We start from the raw sequence: 15,150 nt of genomic DNA on the forward strand, positions 1-15,150 counted from the left end.
CCAACTCTCCAGCCCAGGGTTTAGCAAACATTTTCTGTACAGGGTGAAAGAGTAAATATCTTAGGTTTTGTGAGTCACAAATACTTTCTAACATTCTTTTATTTTTCTTATCCACCAACTCTTTAAAATGTAAACACCATTCTTAGCTCGGTGGCAGAGTGGTATGAAACTAGGCAGTGGTCCCAGGCTATAGTTTGCTGACTTCTACTCTAGCCAAATTAATCTCATGATGCTTCAAATATGCAATATATACTTTAAGTAACTACTTGAAAACAAAGATATCTTAATGTTAAAATAGATCATCATCTACATTTTCTAAGAGCATAATCTTGTGAAACAATAATCTATTTTTGAAATGCCAAAAAATCCATCATGAGTATTTTAAATAAGTTTCTTGTCAAAGTTCACTGGATATTTGTAAAATTTTACCATTAAAATGAATTTTAAACATAACAAATGTTTTCAAATTAAAGAATCTACATATTCCAATTTTAAATTGTAGCAACATTTCCAAATAATTTTTTAATAGAGAAAATTAAAATCTGCCCTTCATTAATTATACCTATATTAAATGCCACTGAACATATATTAAAAAGTGGTATGTATTTTAAAAATTGTGAAATAATTTCAAAGAAGAGTCTGCAATCAAGTTTATGATATAGCCAACTTAAACAGCAGAATGCATTTAATTTTTTCCTAAGTCACCTAAATGATTTACGTATATGACGTTATTACAAATAGCTACAAGTGTGTTCCAAGAATTTAAAGTTTATGCCAGAAGAATAGTAAGAAAGATAATTCCGCCATCTTTAACCATAAGCAAGCACTTTAGGAAAAGAAATGTTCAGGTACATAAAGGGACAAGGAACAATTTCCTAATCCTAAATGTTACGAAATAGTTTCCCTAAGAAATGTTATCATAGGTGGTTTACATCTTGATAATATTTGAAGATAAAAACATGTAATCACTAGTTTCCAAAACATGGACCTGCAAAATTTTAGTGTATGTGCTGCCAAAGCGAGCACGGGCCTGCAAAATTTTAATTCCACATACTCTCATGACATCATAAAATATCCTCGCATTGATAAATCCAACAGATTTATATTCACATGTAACAACCAAAAGACCAAATACCACAGGTTAAAATATATCATAAGCAAATACTATGTATCCAAAGAGGAAAAAGAGAATTGCAAAATAATGCTAGAAATTACTCAAAAGAAAATTTATAATGCTTAAAACACTCAACTAATTTGGTAATGGAATTTAGGTATCAATTAAACCTTTAGTATGATTTATAAGTAAGAAGAAACTTTCCTAACTGAATTTAAATGCCACATAATTTTTAGTCAAAGGATATTGACTTGATGCAAGCTAAGATAAAAATTTCTTGTTGTTACACAAGTTAGGATGTATTTTTTTCTGTGTGTATCCTTCTTAATGAAAAAAGTTTAAAATTTTTCTAGGGACAGAAGAACAGGGACAGAGAAGGCCAGCAAAAAGAGTCATGACTTAATAATATTAAGGAATCATGGCTTTTGAACAGCTAGAGAAAAAAACACTAGTAAATATTTTTCAGAATAATGACTGTTAAAATGGCATTCATCTAAAGGTGAAGAATAAGACTGTTAGTTAACAATAAGAACATGTGCATTATAACATATTGCAAGTATTCGTGTTTGCCCTACCATTTTGCCTACCCAAAACAAAAACCTGAATTAGACCAAATCTTTGGAACTCCTGTTTATGAGAAATTCAGGGATAAAGAAACTTGTTAAACATCACTGCAAGGATAAATTCAACAAAATATAGGATGTGAAATACTCTAAACAACAAGGATCTGTTTCTTAAAAAGATAAAAAAAAATTTAAAGGGGGAAGAGAAAACCTACAGACTAAAAACACTAGATTTATCAGCCAATTTGAAGAAACCAATTGTAAACAAAATAAATAAAATATATAAATTTTATTTACATTTTATAAAATATAAAATATATCTCCATGCTGATAGAGCAGAGCATGCTTGGGATCTTTCCTCTCTACCCCTCTCTCTCTCTGTTCCTCCCCCACTCTCACACATGTGCTCTCCCTTTCTCAAAATAAATAAACATTTAAAAAATAATGATAATTCAGGAAAGTGGGTATACTTAAAGATGAAAAGACCAGCTATGTGTTGATAACGGTCATCGTTGGGTAATAAGCACATACTAGTGTACCTTTGTATATACCATTCTACATTTGTAAATATCTAAAATCATCTAATACAAAGAATTTTTAATATCAGTAAATGATGAAATCAAGTAGAGAATATAGATTTATCAAGAGTTCTAATTTAGTACCATATATTAAAAAAAGATAAAGTGGAAAATTTTTAACATCCTTTTCATAAAACATTAATAGTATGTTCAGAAACTACTTTTAAGTTATTACCTGTAAGAAGTTAAGAAAATCATTAGTTTAACATAAACACGAGAAATTCAGGAAGACTAAAAAATATATAAACGAATATCCAAAGAAATTAAATATACACTGTGCACCTAACAATATAAAATAATTTTAGTTAACTAGTACTTTACTTACATTCTCCATATAGTTTGGCTTAAAGCCCTCTTGCTGTCGCCTGAGTTCCTCCTGTTCTCTGTGTCGGATCATTTCTTCCTCACGGCGACGATGCTCTTCCTCATGTCTGAAAGATTTTTAAATAAAAATTGCAACATGTAAGCCATTACCAGGAATTGTATTTCATGTAAAACAAAACCATTTATAAGTAACTTTATGCAAAATCTGTGAATAATGATTGACTTACTAGATTTACCTTCCTTCTTCTAGTTTGCTCTAAGCCTTAATTAATCAAGTAACCCAAAGAAATAAAAGTACCTAGGGTAAATCAAAAAACAGAGTAACAACATGTAACTGAGTTAGTTATGTGCTTATGGTCAAGAAATCAGGAGTCCAAAAGCTCAAACATGTACTCTCTTACTATATATAAAGAGAAAGGGTGGGATCTATCACTGGCATAAAGACACTCAGAACCAATCCCAATCTAAGCCACTGCAAAGAACAAAACTGCCTAGTCAAAAAATCTATCGTGTCTAAGGAATCCTTAACAAACTCTCTCTCCATTTTATTAACCCCCTGAAGAAAACCTCTAGAACAGGTGTCAGGTTACCATCTGTTTTTGTACATCAAGTTGTAAAAGACAATCATGTACTTAATGTCTATAGCTACCACTGGGTCAGAGCAGTGCTGAGTAGTTGAGACAGAAACCATATGACCTGCAAAGCCTACAATATTTACCATTTAGTCCTTAGCCGTTTTCCAAGAAAAAGTTTGCCAACCTCAGTCCTAGAGGTATATTTAAGCATGTGAGAGAAAAAAATATTGAACTATAATATGTGTGCACAATTACTAGTAAATCAGCAATTACTTATGATTACAAGGAAAAAACCTACAAAATAACCTGAAGTTAACAGGCTCACATTATATTGGCTTTTATGTCAATGCAAATTCAAGTGTATATGCCTCCACCCAAACAATAAAAAATAATTTATTTTTTTTTTTAATTTTTTTTTCAACGTTTTTATTTATTTTTGGGACAGAGAGAGACAGAGCATGAACGGGGGTGGGGCAGAGAGAGAGGGAGACACAGAATCGGAAACAGGCTCCAGGCTCCGAGCCATCAGCCCAGAGCCTGACGCGGGGCTCGAACTCACGGACCGCGAGATCGTGACCTGGCTGAAGTCGGACGCTTAACCGACTGCGCCACCCAGGCGCCCCATAATTTAAATAGTGAAGACTATATAATACTGATGTCCTCTCATTAAGTCACATTTTCTAAATTGCTCATTTAAGTACCTTATTACTTAAGGTAATTACTTATTATTGTTACTAAGTGTAACAATCCAATTTCAAGATACTCTGTTGTTTGTTGTATAATGCTTCCTCCCCTAAATACAAGTCCATGAACTTAAAAGAAATGATATATCTCACAGACAGCACAAAAACCACTGGTTGAAGAATTTGTGTCAGACCACAGGTTAGTAACAAGACAATGTTTCTAAGAAATTTTAAGCAAAATCTAGACTATTTTGAGATTTTTGTCTAAGTCTCCAATATACATTTCCATTGTAAATTGAGTATTCAAGTAAAATGGTTAATCCACTTCTTGGACGTTAACACACTCATAAATTTTACTATAAAGAAAACACTTTCATATTCACATAGCTGAAAATATATGCGGGTACAGGTAAAAATTTCCTATTCAATAGGGCGCTTGGGTGGCTCAGTCAGTTAAGTGTCTGACTTCAGCTCAGGTCGTGATTTCATAGTTTGTAAGCCTTGTGTTGGGCTCTGTGCTGACAACTCGGAGCCTGGAGCCTGCTTTGGAGGAGAGTCTTCCTCTCTCTCCGCCTCAGCCCTGCTTGCTCTCTGTCTCCCAAAAATAAGTAAACATTAAAAAAAAATTTTTTTTTAATTTCCTATTCAAAAACTCTAATTCTACGTATGTTTTGAAATTCAGTTTTCCTGATTTCGAAAAGGGTTCATGCACAGTTATTATATAACTAGTAAGATCTGGGACAGAACCCAATAGTCAACCACACTGGCATTTCCCCAGTAAGATGAACATTCATTTTGGTGAAAATAGTAAAGGTCTGATACGACCACAGACCTAAATACACGTCAGGTTTTGTCATCAAATAGGCTCTTATCAGATCCTGCCACAAAATGATACATTTTGGTTTTCAAAGTTCTTTGGTCTTCAAAATTGCAACAAAGACCTTGTTCAGGGATAATTTGTAAGATGTAATAGAATTTTAAATGTGCAAGTCCATTTCCAGTAAACTAAAAAGAAATATCTGCACAAATGTGCAAGGATGTATGTACAGATACACGCTGTACAGATATACACTGTGGCATTAATTAAAAGGAAAAGGTTGAAGACACAATCAACTATAAACGGGAAACAAGATGGGGCGCCTGGGTGGCACAGTCGGTTAAGCGTCCGACTTCAGCCAGGTCACGATCTCGCGGTCCCTGAGTTCGAGCCCCGCGTCGGGCTCTGGGCTGATGGCTCGGAGCCTGGAGCCTGTTTCCGATTCTGTGTCTCCCTCTCTCTCTGCCCCTCCCCCGTTCATGCTCTGTCTCTCTCTGTCCCAAAAATAAATTTTAAAAAAGTTGAAAAAAAAAATTAAAAAAAAAAAAAAACGGGAAACAAGGATGGCCCATTGATGCCAAGGAACACACAACAACTATTACAAAGGCAGATTTGCATTTACTGACACAAAACAAAGTCCAAGGTAAAGCTGCCAGAAAAAAAAGCAAGTAAAAAAACAGCATTCCTATTACTGCTTCTAAAAATTATTTGTGTGAGAACAGAAGAAGGTAGAAAAAGTTTGTCACAGTGGGAATACTCTAGAGAACAGGACCATTAACTCTTTTATTTCATACATGTAATGTATCATTGAGTTTTGGTTTTTTTTTAATTTTTTTTAACATTTTTTTTTCTGAGAGACAGAGAGAGACGGAGTGCAAGCAGGGGAGGGGCAGAGAGAGAGAGGGAGAATCCGAAGCAGGCTCCAGGCTCCGAGCTGTCAGCGGGGCTCAAATCCACGAACCGCGAGATCATGACCTGAGCTGAAGTCAGATGCTTGACCAACTGAGCCACCCAGGCGCCCCTGCCATAACATTTTAAAATTAAAACAAAATAAAGTATTTTAAACAAAATCTGTAATGTACTTGTCATTATTAAAGCAGGGTTTTTTCCTGATATAATGTAAGAATAGATTTATAAACCAGGAGGAAAAATAAGATAAAAACGTATAATCACTTTAAACAGCTATTTTTCCCTTCTTTTCCTTTGTATATAAATTCGAGAAGTTCTACTTAATTTTGAAATAAGTTCTGATACCACACCGGTAATTCCAAAATCTGAACATACAGACAATATTCAGAAATATTCCCTATTGTATATACGTTTGCTTTTAATTTTTTCTATTCCACAAGATGCTTTAATGAGTATCTTTACATGTACATTTAACATCTCTTCAAGTGAAGGATAACTTCCTAGGTTACATTTACAAATGGAACTAATAAGTAAAAAAGGTGTGGCAAATTTTAACATCCTTCATGTTACACTTAATTGCAAAGTGATAAAACTTCAATTTTACAATTTAATTTGAACCCACTAATTATTCTCAGGCCTCACATATTTTTGTAGGGCTTTGAAAAATAGAAAGGATCTAGAAACTAAACGATGATATAAATAATGGATAAAAGTGTCCTGCTATTCTTTGTTCCTTTTTATTAGCACATGCCCTCCACACATGTTGCAGGGCTAAGTAAGATCTTTGTGTTGAAATGACATAAAAAAGGAAAACAGGTGGATGGATAGATGAGTGAGCAGAAGGGTGGTAAGAGAAGGAATGAAGAAATAAATAAATAAATGAACTACTAAAGTGGTCAAGTCACAGTCGGAATAAGCTCATCAACACCTTGTCCTAGTCTTCCTTCTTCACTGCCACGGTCTCTGAAGAATTAAGTGACCCGTGAGAAACTTAGTAATTTATTTGTAGCACTAAAAGGAAACCAGAAAATTGTATACCCTGGATAAATTATTTAATTTCTCTCAAAACATACTTTCTTATGCCATTCTGTCAATCTTCTAACTAAAGTGAAACAAAACAGCAGAGTCCAAATTATCTGGCTTAATAATTAAAGCTGTTTTGTATGGTAGGAACCTCAGTCAGATGTATTTCTTCAGTTTAAGTGCCATAATTTTATTTGCTTTCCCCTGAAAGTACAGAAGATTTTTGACAATTATTAGTGAAAGTTCCAAGACACACTGTCCCCTTTCCTTTATATATACTGCAAAACTGCTCAATTTTCAGACAACTTGCTCACATTTTTTTAATAATGTTTATTTTTGAAAGACAGAGACAGAGTGCAAGTGAAGGAGGAGCAGAGACAGAGGGAGACACAGAATCTGAAGCAGGCTCCAGGCTCTGAGCTGTCAGCACAAAGCCCGATGTGGGGTTCGAACCCACAGATCGCAAGATCATGACCTGAGGCGAAGTCAGATGCTGAACAACTGAGCCACCCAAGCGCCCCTCTTTTTGTTTTTTTGTTTGTTTGTTTGTTTAAGAATTATTTTAAGGGCACACAAGAGATGGGGGCGGGGGGCAGGGAGGAAGGGAAGGAGAGAGAGGATACCTCAAGCATGTCCCCACCCAGCATGGAGCCCCATCTAGACCCTGGGATCATAACCTGAGCCGAAACCAAGAGTTGGACTGAGTTACCTAGGCACCCCTGTTCACATTTCTTAAATCAAGATTCTTACAGTTAATTTCAAAAGAAACTTCCTAGTCAAAATATAAAAAAAAGCCTTTCTAGTTGGCAGACATAGGGTTAAGATTGTTAACAGATTTATCACTGCCTGTATCTGCTACAATACAGCTAAGTATCAAGACTACCCATAAGATCATCACATGTTGAATTACTCTTGCTGATAGTACACAGCTATCTGAATTTCAAATTGAATCTGATATACTCCAGCATATTAAATAAATGAGGGGTGACTGGCTGGCTCAGTCAGAAGAACATACAAGTCTTGACCTCAGGGTTGTGGATTCAAGCCTCACAATGGGTGCATACTGCTAAAATAATAAACTTAAAAAATATGTAAGATTAATGAAAAAACATTCAATTACAAATTACCACATACACAGAACACTCCTCACATCAAGCAACCAACATTTCACCTAATGTGCAAATAGGTACCCTTTTAAAAATTACTAAGTACTCCATAGTTTCTGCACTTCACTTTAATAATCTGATCATTGCAACTATCCGCCTCCCTATGCTTCTCTAAATTCCAAAGAAGCAAAACTTGTACTTGTGTCTTTTATTCCCAAGTATATCCCTAATACTTACGATTTTTTTTAACTTATTTCTAATTTCAAATTAGAACAAAAAAGTTAACAAAACTTAACAAAAAGTTGCAGAAACAGTACAGAATGTCTATCCCTCATGCAGCATCCCCTAATATTAACATCTTAACGCAAACATAGTACAACTATTAAAAGTAGAAATTAACATTAGTATATTACAATTAAACTACAGATTTTATTCAGATTTCACCAGTTTCCCCATTAATGCCCTTCTTCTGTTCTAGGATTCTTTCTAGAATCCATTACATTGTATTTAACTATTCTCTTTAGTCTACTTCACTTTCAGTCTTTCTTGGTCTTTCATGAACTTGGCATTTTTTTCTTTTCCAGTGCCATGTAGGTTTCACTGCCCGGGCCTGGGACAGACTAGGGATCCTCACCCATGGCAGGGTGAGGAGGGGATGGAGATGAGGTTGATAATAAAATATGGTTTGTGGTAGAATCACGGGTTCTGTCTTTGCTGAAAAAGACCCAAGGGCCTGGTTAGCTGGTAACTGCAAAGTCTAATTTTTCTCTGGACTGCACATGCAGGTGCAGCAGGAAGCTTTTCCTGCTGGTTACACCTGCAGGAAGCAGCTGGGAGGTACAGAGTCCAAAAGCTGGATGCATGGGGCACAGGGAGGAGTAAGTCAGAGAAGCCAGTCTGTTAGCTACCATGTTCCACCTGCTTTTGTAAGTACAGGGCACCACCAGGCTGGAAGCTATCTGGGTGGGCTGAAAATGACCAGGCACAGCATAGGGCTGTAACTGTGGCTGGGACAGGTACTGCACTTCAGTAAATGATGAAGGTGCTGAGCTGTTGACTAGGACTACAGGCCAGCATCTTGGGTCCATAGTGAGATGGGGGATGAGCAGTCCCATGGACGCTCACGGACTGCCTCGGGATTGCCTACGCTCTGGGCCATTATTATTGCCTCTGCACAAAGAGCTGCTGAACCCATGTAGTGCTGGGTTGTAAGCACCTGGGAGTCTGCATCTCTGTTTGACTTTATCAGCTGCCAAAAGGGCTCTAGGGCTCGTCCCCCGCTATGTGCTGAAGAGGTGAGATCCTGTATAAACAGTCACTCTGCTGGTATGCAGGTGATGTCGGAGTGGTCAGGTCCTCTGCTTTTTCTCCATTTTTCTTCACGTAAAACTTTTCTTGGGCTGTAGGAAAAGCTACTGCCTCTTCCTGTAGGGCCACAAGCTTCTCCTGCAACTTCAGGATGTGTTCTGTGGTTCCATCTACTTTTTCTTCCTTCTCTCCTGCTTTTCCTTCAACCTGTTTCATCATCTTACACACCTCTCCTTCCTACTGCAAACCACACTCCTGGCTCCGTCATGATGCGCTAGTACAATGCCCAGGCCATGGTACTAGAATCCTTGGGGCATTCCAGGAATGCAGGAATGGGATTGCTGGGGGCACCTGGGCCGTGGGAGCCCTGCTCTGTCACTGACTGCCAGACCTTGTACTGGATGTGTGGGGCAGAAGGTCCTCAGGGGGTACCATGCCCAGCTGAGGCAAAAGCCCACCTATGTGCTGCCATGGTCAGGTGCGCAGCACTTGCCTCCCTGCCCTGCCAGCCTGGCAGCCAGAGGTCTACCATGTGCACAGGCCACGGTCTCTAGCCTGAGCACTCAGCACACCTTCTTCCCCACCAGCCTCAGGGTGAATCTGACACTTCAAAAAAAAAACAAACAAACAAACAAAAAAAAAACAAAAAAAAAACCAACTGATTATTTTGTACAATGTCCTTCAAGCTGGGCTCATGTTATATGCCCTCATGAAAATGTCCAATGCTAGAAATGTTTGGCAAAAAAAAAAAAACAAAAACAAAAAAAACACAAAAAAATGACAATGTATCCTTCTGAGTTATTGTATCAAGCAGTATCTGGTGTCAATGTCTCATTACAGGTGACATGAACCTTAATGCTTTTTGCTTCTCCGCTTTAAATTTACTATTTTTCCATTAGTACGTAATACAAAAGAGAAACGTAAACTGCGTTTCTCAAGTTTGGGCATAAATTTGAAACACCCATCAGTAAATCTTGTTTGTAACAATTATTATTACTACATGGCATGCCCACTGGTGATTTTCTCTCTCTCATTCCTTCCATACTGATTGTTGTTCTATTGTAAGGAAAAGCTGTCCATTGTCTTCCATTTATTTATTCATTCAATTGTTTACTTTTATCAGCATGAGCTTCTGGATATCTAATTTATTCTGCAGTTTAAAATGTAGTATTATCAGGGCTCCTGGGTGGCTCAGCTGGTGGAGCATCTGACCTCAGCTCAGGTCATGATCTCCTGGTTTGGCAGTTCAAGCCCCGCATCAGGCTCACTACTCAGTGCACTTTGGATCCTCTGTCCCTCTCTCTCGGCCCCTCCCCTACTTGCACTTTCTCAAAAATAAATAAAATATTAAAAAAAAAAAAAGTTCTATAAGAAAAATAAATAAAATCTAATACTACCATTTTTTATTTTGTTGTTGAAATTTTTCCAAGTTTGGCCATTTAGGAGCACCTTCATTGTGGCTCCTATGTATTTTCAACATGTCTCATCTTTTATGAATATAGGTCTACTGCATTGTACTGGGTTTTGCTTTACTGCACATACAGTATTTTTTTATACAATTTTTTTTCTTTTTTTACAAACTAAGGGTGTGGCAACTCTGTAGGCTATTGGTGCCACTGTTCCAAAAGCACTTGTTCACTTTGTGTCTTTGTGTCATATTTTGGTAGGTAATTATCAAAATATTTCATTACTATATTTGTAAGACTGATGTGTGATGATTTTTTTTTTAATTTTTTTTTTTAACGTTTATTTATTTTTGAGAGAGAGAGAGACAGAGCATGAACGGGGGAGGGGCAGAGACAGAGGGAGACACAGAACTGGAAGCAGGCTCCAGGCTCTGAGCCATCAGCCCAGAGCCCGACGCAGGGCTCGAACTCACGGACGGTGAGATCGTGACCTGAGCTGAAGTCAGATGCTTAACCGACTGAGCCACCCAGGCGCCCCATGATGTGTGATGATTTTTGATGTTGCTTACTACTGTAATTGTTCTGAGGCACCACAAACCACACCCACATCCGGACAGTAAACATGATCAATAAACACTGTATAATCTAACTGCTCCATCAACGAGCCATTCCCCCTCTCTCTCCCCTCTCTTCTCTTTCTCCTTGGGCCTCCCTACTCCTTGAGACACAACAATATTGAAATTAGGCCAATGCCTAATCCTAGAATGGTATTTAAGTATTCAAGTGAAAGGAAGAGCTGCATGTCTCTTACTTTAAATCAAAAGCTAGAAATGATTAAGCTTCATGAGGAAGGCATGGTGAAAGCCAAAAGAGACCAAAAGCTAGGCTACTTGCACCAAACAGTTAGCAAAGTTGTGAATACAAAGGAAAAGTTCTTCAAAGAAATAAATCAAAAAGTGCTACTCCACCAGCACTTGGGTGGCTCAGCTGGTTGAGCGTCTGACTCTTGGTTTCGGCTCAGGTCATGAACTCATGGCTTCATGGGTTCAAGCTCCACGCTGGGTTGTGCACTGACAGTGTGGAGCCAGCTTGGTAGTCTCTCTCCACCTCTCTCTCTCTGCCCACCCCACCCCCCCGAATCGTGCTATCTCTTAAAGAAACAAACAAAAAAGTGTTACTCCAGTGAACACAGGAATGATAAGAAAACAAAATAGCCTTGTTGCTGGAATAGAGGACTTTAAGTACATTACATAAAAGATCAAACCAGCCACAAGGTTCCCTATAGACTTAATCCAGAACAAGGCCCTAATGCTATTCAATTCTATGCAGGTTGAAAAAGGTGAAGAAACTACAGGAAAAAAATTTATGAAGCTAGCAGAGATGTAGAAGCTGCCATCAAGTTATCCAGAAGATGTAGCTTAGATAATTAATGAAGGTGGCTACACTAAACAACAGATTTTCAATGTAGACTAAATAGGCTTATACTGAAAGAAGATGCAATCTAGGACTATCATAGCTATAGAAGGCTGACTGTCTTGTTAGGGGCTAAGGGAGCTGGTGACCTGAAGGTGAAGCCAATGCTCACTGACCATTCTGAAAATTTTAGGGCTCTTAAGAATTATGCTCACCCTACTGTTCTATACATTGCGCAACAAAGCCTAGATGATAGCACATCTTTTTATAATGTGGTTTACTGAGTATTTTAAGCCCACTGCTGAGATCTTCTGCTCAGGAAAAAAAAAAAAAAAAAAAAGAGTCCTTTCAAAATATTGCTGCTCACTGACAATGCAACTGGTCACCCAAGAGCTCTGGTGGCAATATACAATTACTTTAATGTTTTTGTGCCTGCTAACAACATCCATTCTACAGCCCACAGACCAAGGAGCAATTCTTACTTTTAAGTCTTATTTTTTTAAAAATACATTTCACGGGGCGCCTGGGTGGCTCAATCGGTTAAGCGTCCGACTTCGGCTCAGGTCATGATCTCGCGGTCCGTGAGTTTGAGCCCCACGTCGGGCTCTGTGCTGACAGCTCGGAGCCTGGAGCCCGTTTCAGATTCTGTGCCTCCCTCTCTCTCACCCTCCCCTGTTCATGTTCTGTCTCTCTCTGTCTCAAAAATAAATAAACGTTAAAAAAAAAAAATTTTTTTTTTTTTAAATACATTTCACAAAGCCAGAGATGCCCTAGACAGTGATTCTTCTGATGGATCTGGGCAAAGTAAAATGAAAAACTTCCAGAAAGGATTTCACCATTCTAGGTGCCACTAAGAACATCTGTGCTTCAAAGGAAGAGGTCTATCAACATTAACAGGAGTTTGAAGAAGTTGACTCCAACCCAACCCTCATGGATGACTTTGAGTTGAGGGGCTCAAGATATCAGTGAAGGAAGTAAATGCAGATGTGGTGGAAAGAGCAAACGAACTAGAATTACAAGTAAAGCCTGAAGTTGTGATTGAATTGCTGCAGTCTCATGACCAAACTTTAACAAATGAGAAGCTGCTTCTATGGATATGCAAAGAAATTAGTTTCTTGAAAAAAAAAAAAAAATTAAAAAAAAAAAAAGGGGGCGCCTGGGTGGCGCAGTCGGTTAAGCGTCCGACTTCAGCCAGGTCACGATCTCGCGGTCCGTGAGTTCGAGCCCCGCGTCGGGCTCTGGGCTGATGGCTCAGAGCCTGGAGCCTGTTTCCGATTCTGTATCTCCCTCTCTCTCTGCGCCTCCCCCGTTCATGCTCTGTCTCTCTCTGTCCCAAAAATAAATAAACGTTGAAAAAAAAAAAAATTTAAAAAAAAAAGAAATTAGTTTCTTGAGATGGGATCTACTACTAGTGAAGATGCTGTGAAAATTGTTGAATTGACAACAAAGAACTTAGCATATTACATAAATGAAGCTGATAAAGCATCAGCAGGGTTTGTAAAGATTGGCTCCAATTTTGAAATAAGTTCCACTGTGGGTAAAATGCTATCAAATAGCATCACATACGACAGAGAAATCATTTGTGAAGAGTCAAAAAAATTGCCACAGCCTCCCCAACCTTCAGCAAGCCCCTCATCAGTTAGTAGTCATCAACAGCAAGAAAAGATCTTACACCAACAAAAAGATTACAATTCACTGAAAGCTCAATGATGCTTAGCACTTTTTTTTTTCATTTTTTTAAGTTTATTTATTTATTTTGGGGCACCTGGGTGGCTCAGTCAGTTAAGCATCTGACTTTGGCTCAGGTCATGATCTCGCAGTTTGTGAATTCAAGCCCTGTGTCAGGCTCTCTGCTGACAGCTCAGAGCTTGGAGCCTGCTTCAGATTCTGTGTCTCCCCCTCTCTCTGTCCCTCCCCTGCTCATGCTCGCTCTCTCAATAATAAATAAATGTTAAAAAAAAAATTTCTTTTTAAGTTTATTTATTTTAAGAGACAGCAAGCACAAGTTGGGGGGAGCGGGCAGGCAGCGAGGGAGAGTAAGAATTCCAAGCAGGCTCCGTGCTATCAGCACAAAGCCCAGGGTGAGGCTCAAACCCGTGAAACATGAGATCATGACCTGAGCCGAAATGAGAAGTCAGGCGCTTAACCGACTGAGCCCCACAGGCATCCTCCACTTTTTTTTTAATCAATAAGTGTTTTTTCATTAAGGTGTGTAAATTTTTTTAGACATAATGCTCTTGGCACACTTTATACACTTTATACAGTGTATAGTGTAAATGTTAACTTTTATATGTACTGAGAAACCAAAAAATTAATCTGATACCTTTTATTGCAATATTCACTTTACTCCAGTGGTCTGATACCAAACTTGCAGTATCTCAGAGGTACAACTGTACTTTCTTATTCTCTGGCACAACATTCCAGGATCATCTCACACCTTCCAGTCCAGTAATCAACCACTTCCCCACAAAGCCTTGGTTCCATTTATTACAGAATGGTGTTTAGAAACCAAAATCTGGGCACGATGTGTGTTCACCACTTCTAGGTGGACAAGGATTATGAAATACATGTATGTATGTGAACCCACACATACACACACACATCTATATTTCTGTCTAAATTAAATATACTGAGTTCATACCAATACCTCTGATCCCAATTCAACACCCCAGGATTCATTTTAGTTTAGCCTTTCTCTTTCTCCAACAAGGAGAAAACCTGCATTTGATTATCTACATTTGTTCATCTGTTTACTCAAAAAAAAATACATATACATTCTTTCCATTAAAGACCTAATCAGGGGAGCTGGGTTGCTCAGTCGGTTAAGCGTCCAACTCTTGATTTCAGCTCAGGTCAGATCTCACGGTTCGTGGGTTCAAGCCCTATGTCAGGTTCTGCACTGATAGCATGGAGCCTGCTTGGGATTCTCTCTCCTCTCTCTGCCCCTCCCCTGCTCTCTCTCTCAAAATAAATAAACAATTAAAAAAATTAAAAAGTCGTCTTAGAACTGCTAGCCCATATCCCTGTGAGAAACACATTAACTAGATTAAAATTTTGATGTACTGTTTTTCTTGCCATTGGCTTATACTGTCAAGACAGTGTTTTCCAAAGTTATTTAGGGTCCTTATTTCCTTCCCCATCCCCTTTCAGAGTGATAATGTTATTCACTTGCAATACAACTATGTTCTTTTGTTTTAAGATTTTATTTTTAGGGGCGCCTGGGCGGCTTGGTCGGTTAAGCGTCCGACTTCGGCTCAGGTCATGATCTCACGGTCTATGAGTTCGAGCCCAGCGTCGGGCTCTGTGCTGACAGCTCAGAGCCTGGAGCCTG

The 15,150-nt window shown here is 38.3% G+C and overlaps 1 protein-coding gene and 1 pseudogene across 6 annotated transcripts in view; both read right to left on the reverse strand.

Moving 5' to 3' along the window:
* PSPC1 (paraspeckle component 1) overlaps positions 1-15,150 on the reverse strand; it is a 106,049-nt gene that overhangs the window by 53,625 nt on the left and 37,274 nt on the right. For all 6 annotated transcript variants that reach the window (XR_003967030.1, XM_030307292.1, XM_030307272.1 and 3 more), the window contains exon 6: positions 2,581-2,686. Coding sequence is in view for 5 of the 6 variants with exons in the window: in XM_030307292.1 (XP_030163152.1) it covers positions 2,581-2,686 (106 nt within the window). In the remaining variant the exon portion in view is untranslated. The remainder of the gene's footprint in view (positions 1-2,580; positions 2,687-15,150) is intronic.
* Positions 8,430-9,609, reverse strand: LOC115499176 (annotated as a pseudogene).

This window comes from Lynx canadensis, chromosome A1 (assembly GCF_007474595.2).
Source record: "Lynx canadensis isolate LIC74 chromosome A1, mLynCan4.pri.v2, whole genome shotgun sequence".
Classification (NCBI taxonomy): domain Eukaryota; kingdom Metazoa; phylum Chordata; class Mammalia; order Carnivora; family Felidae; genus Lynx; species Lynx canadensis.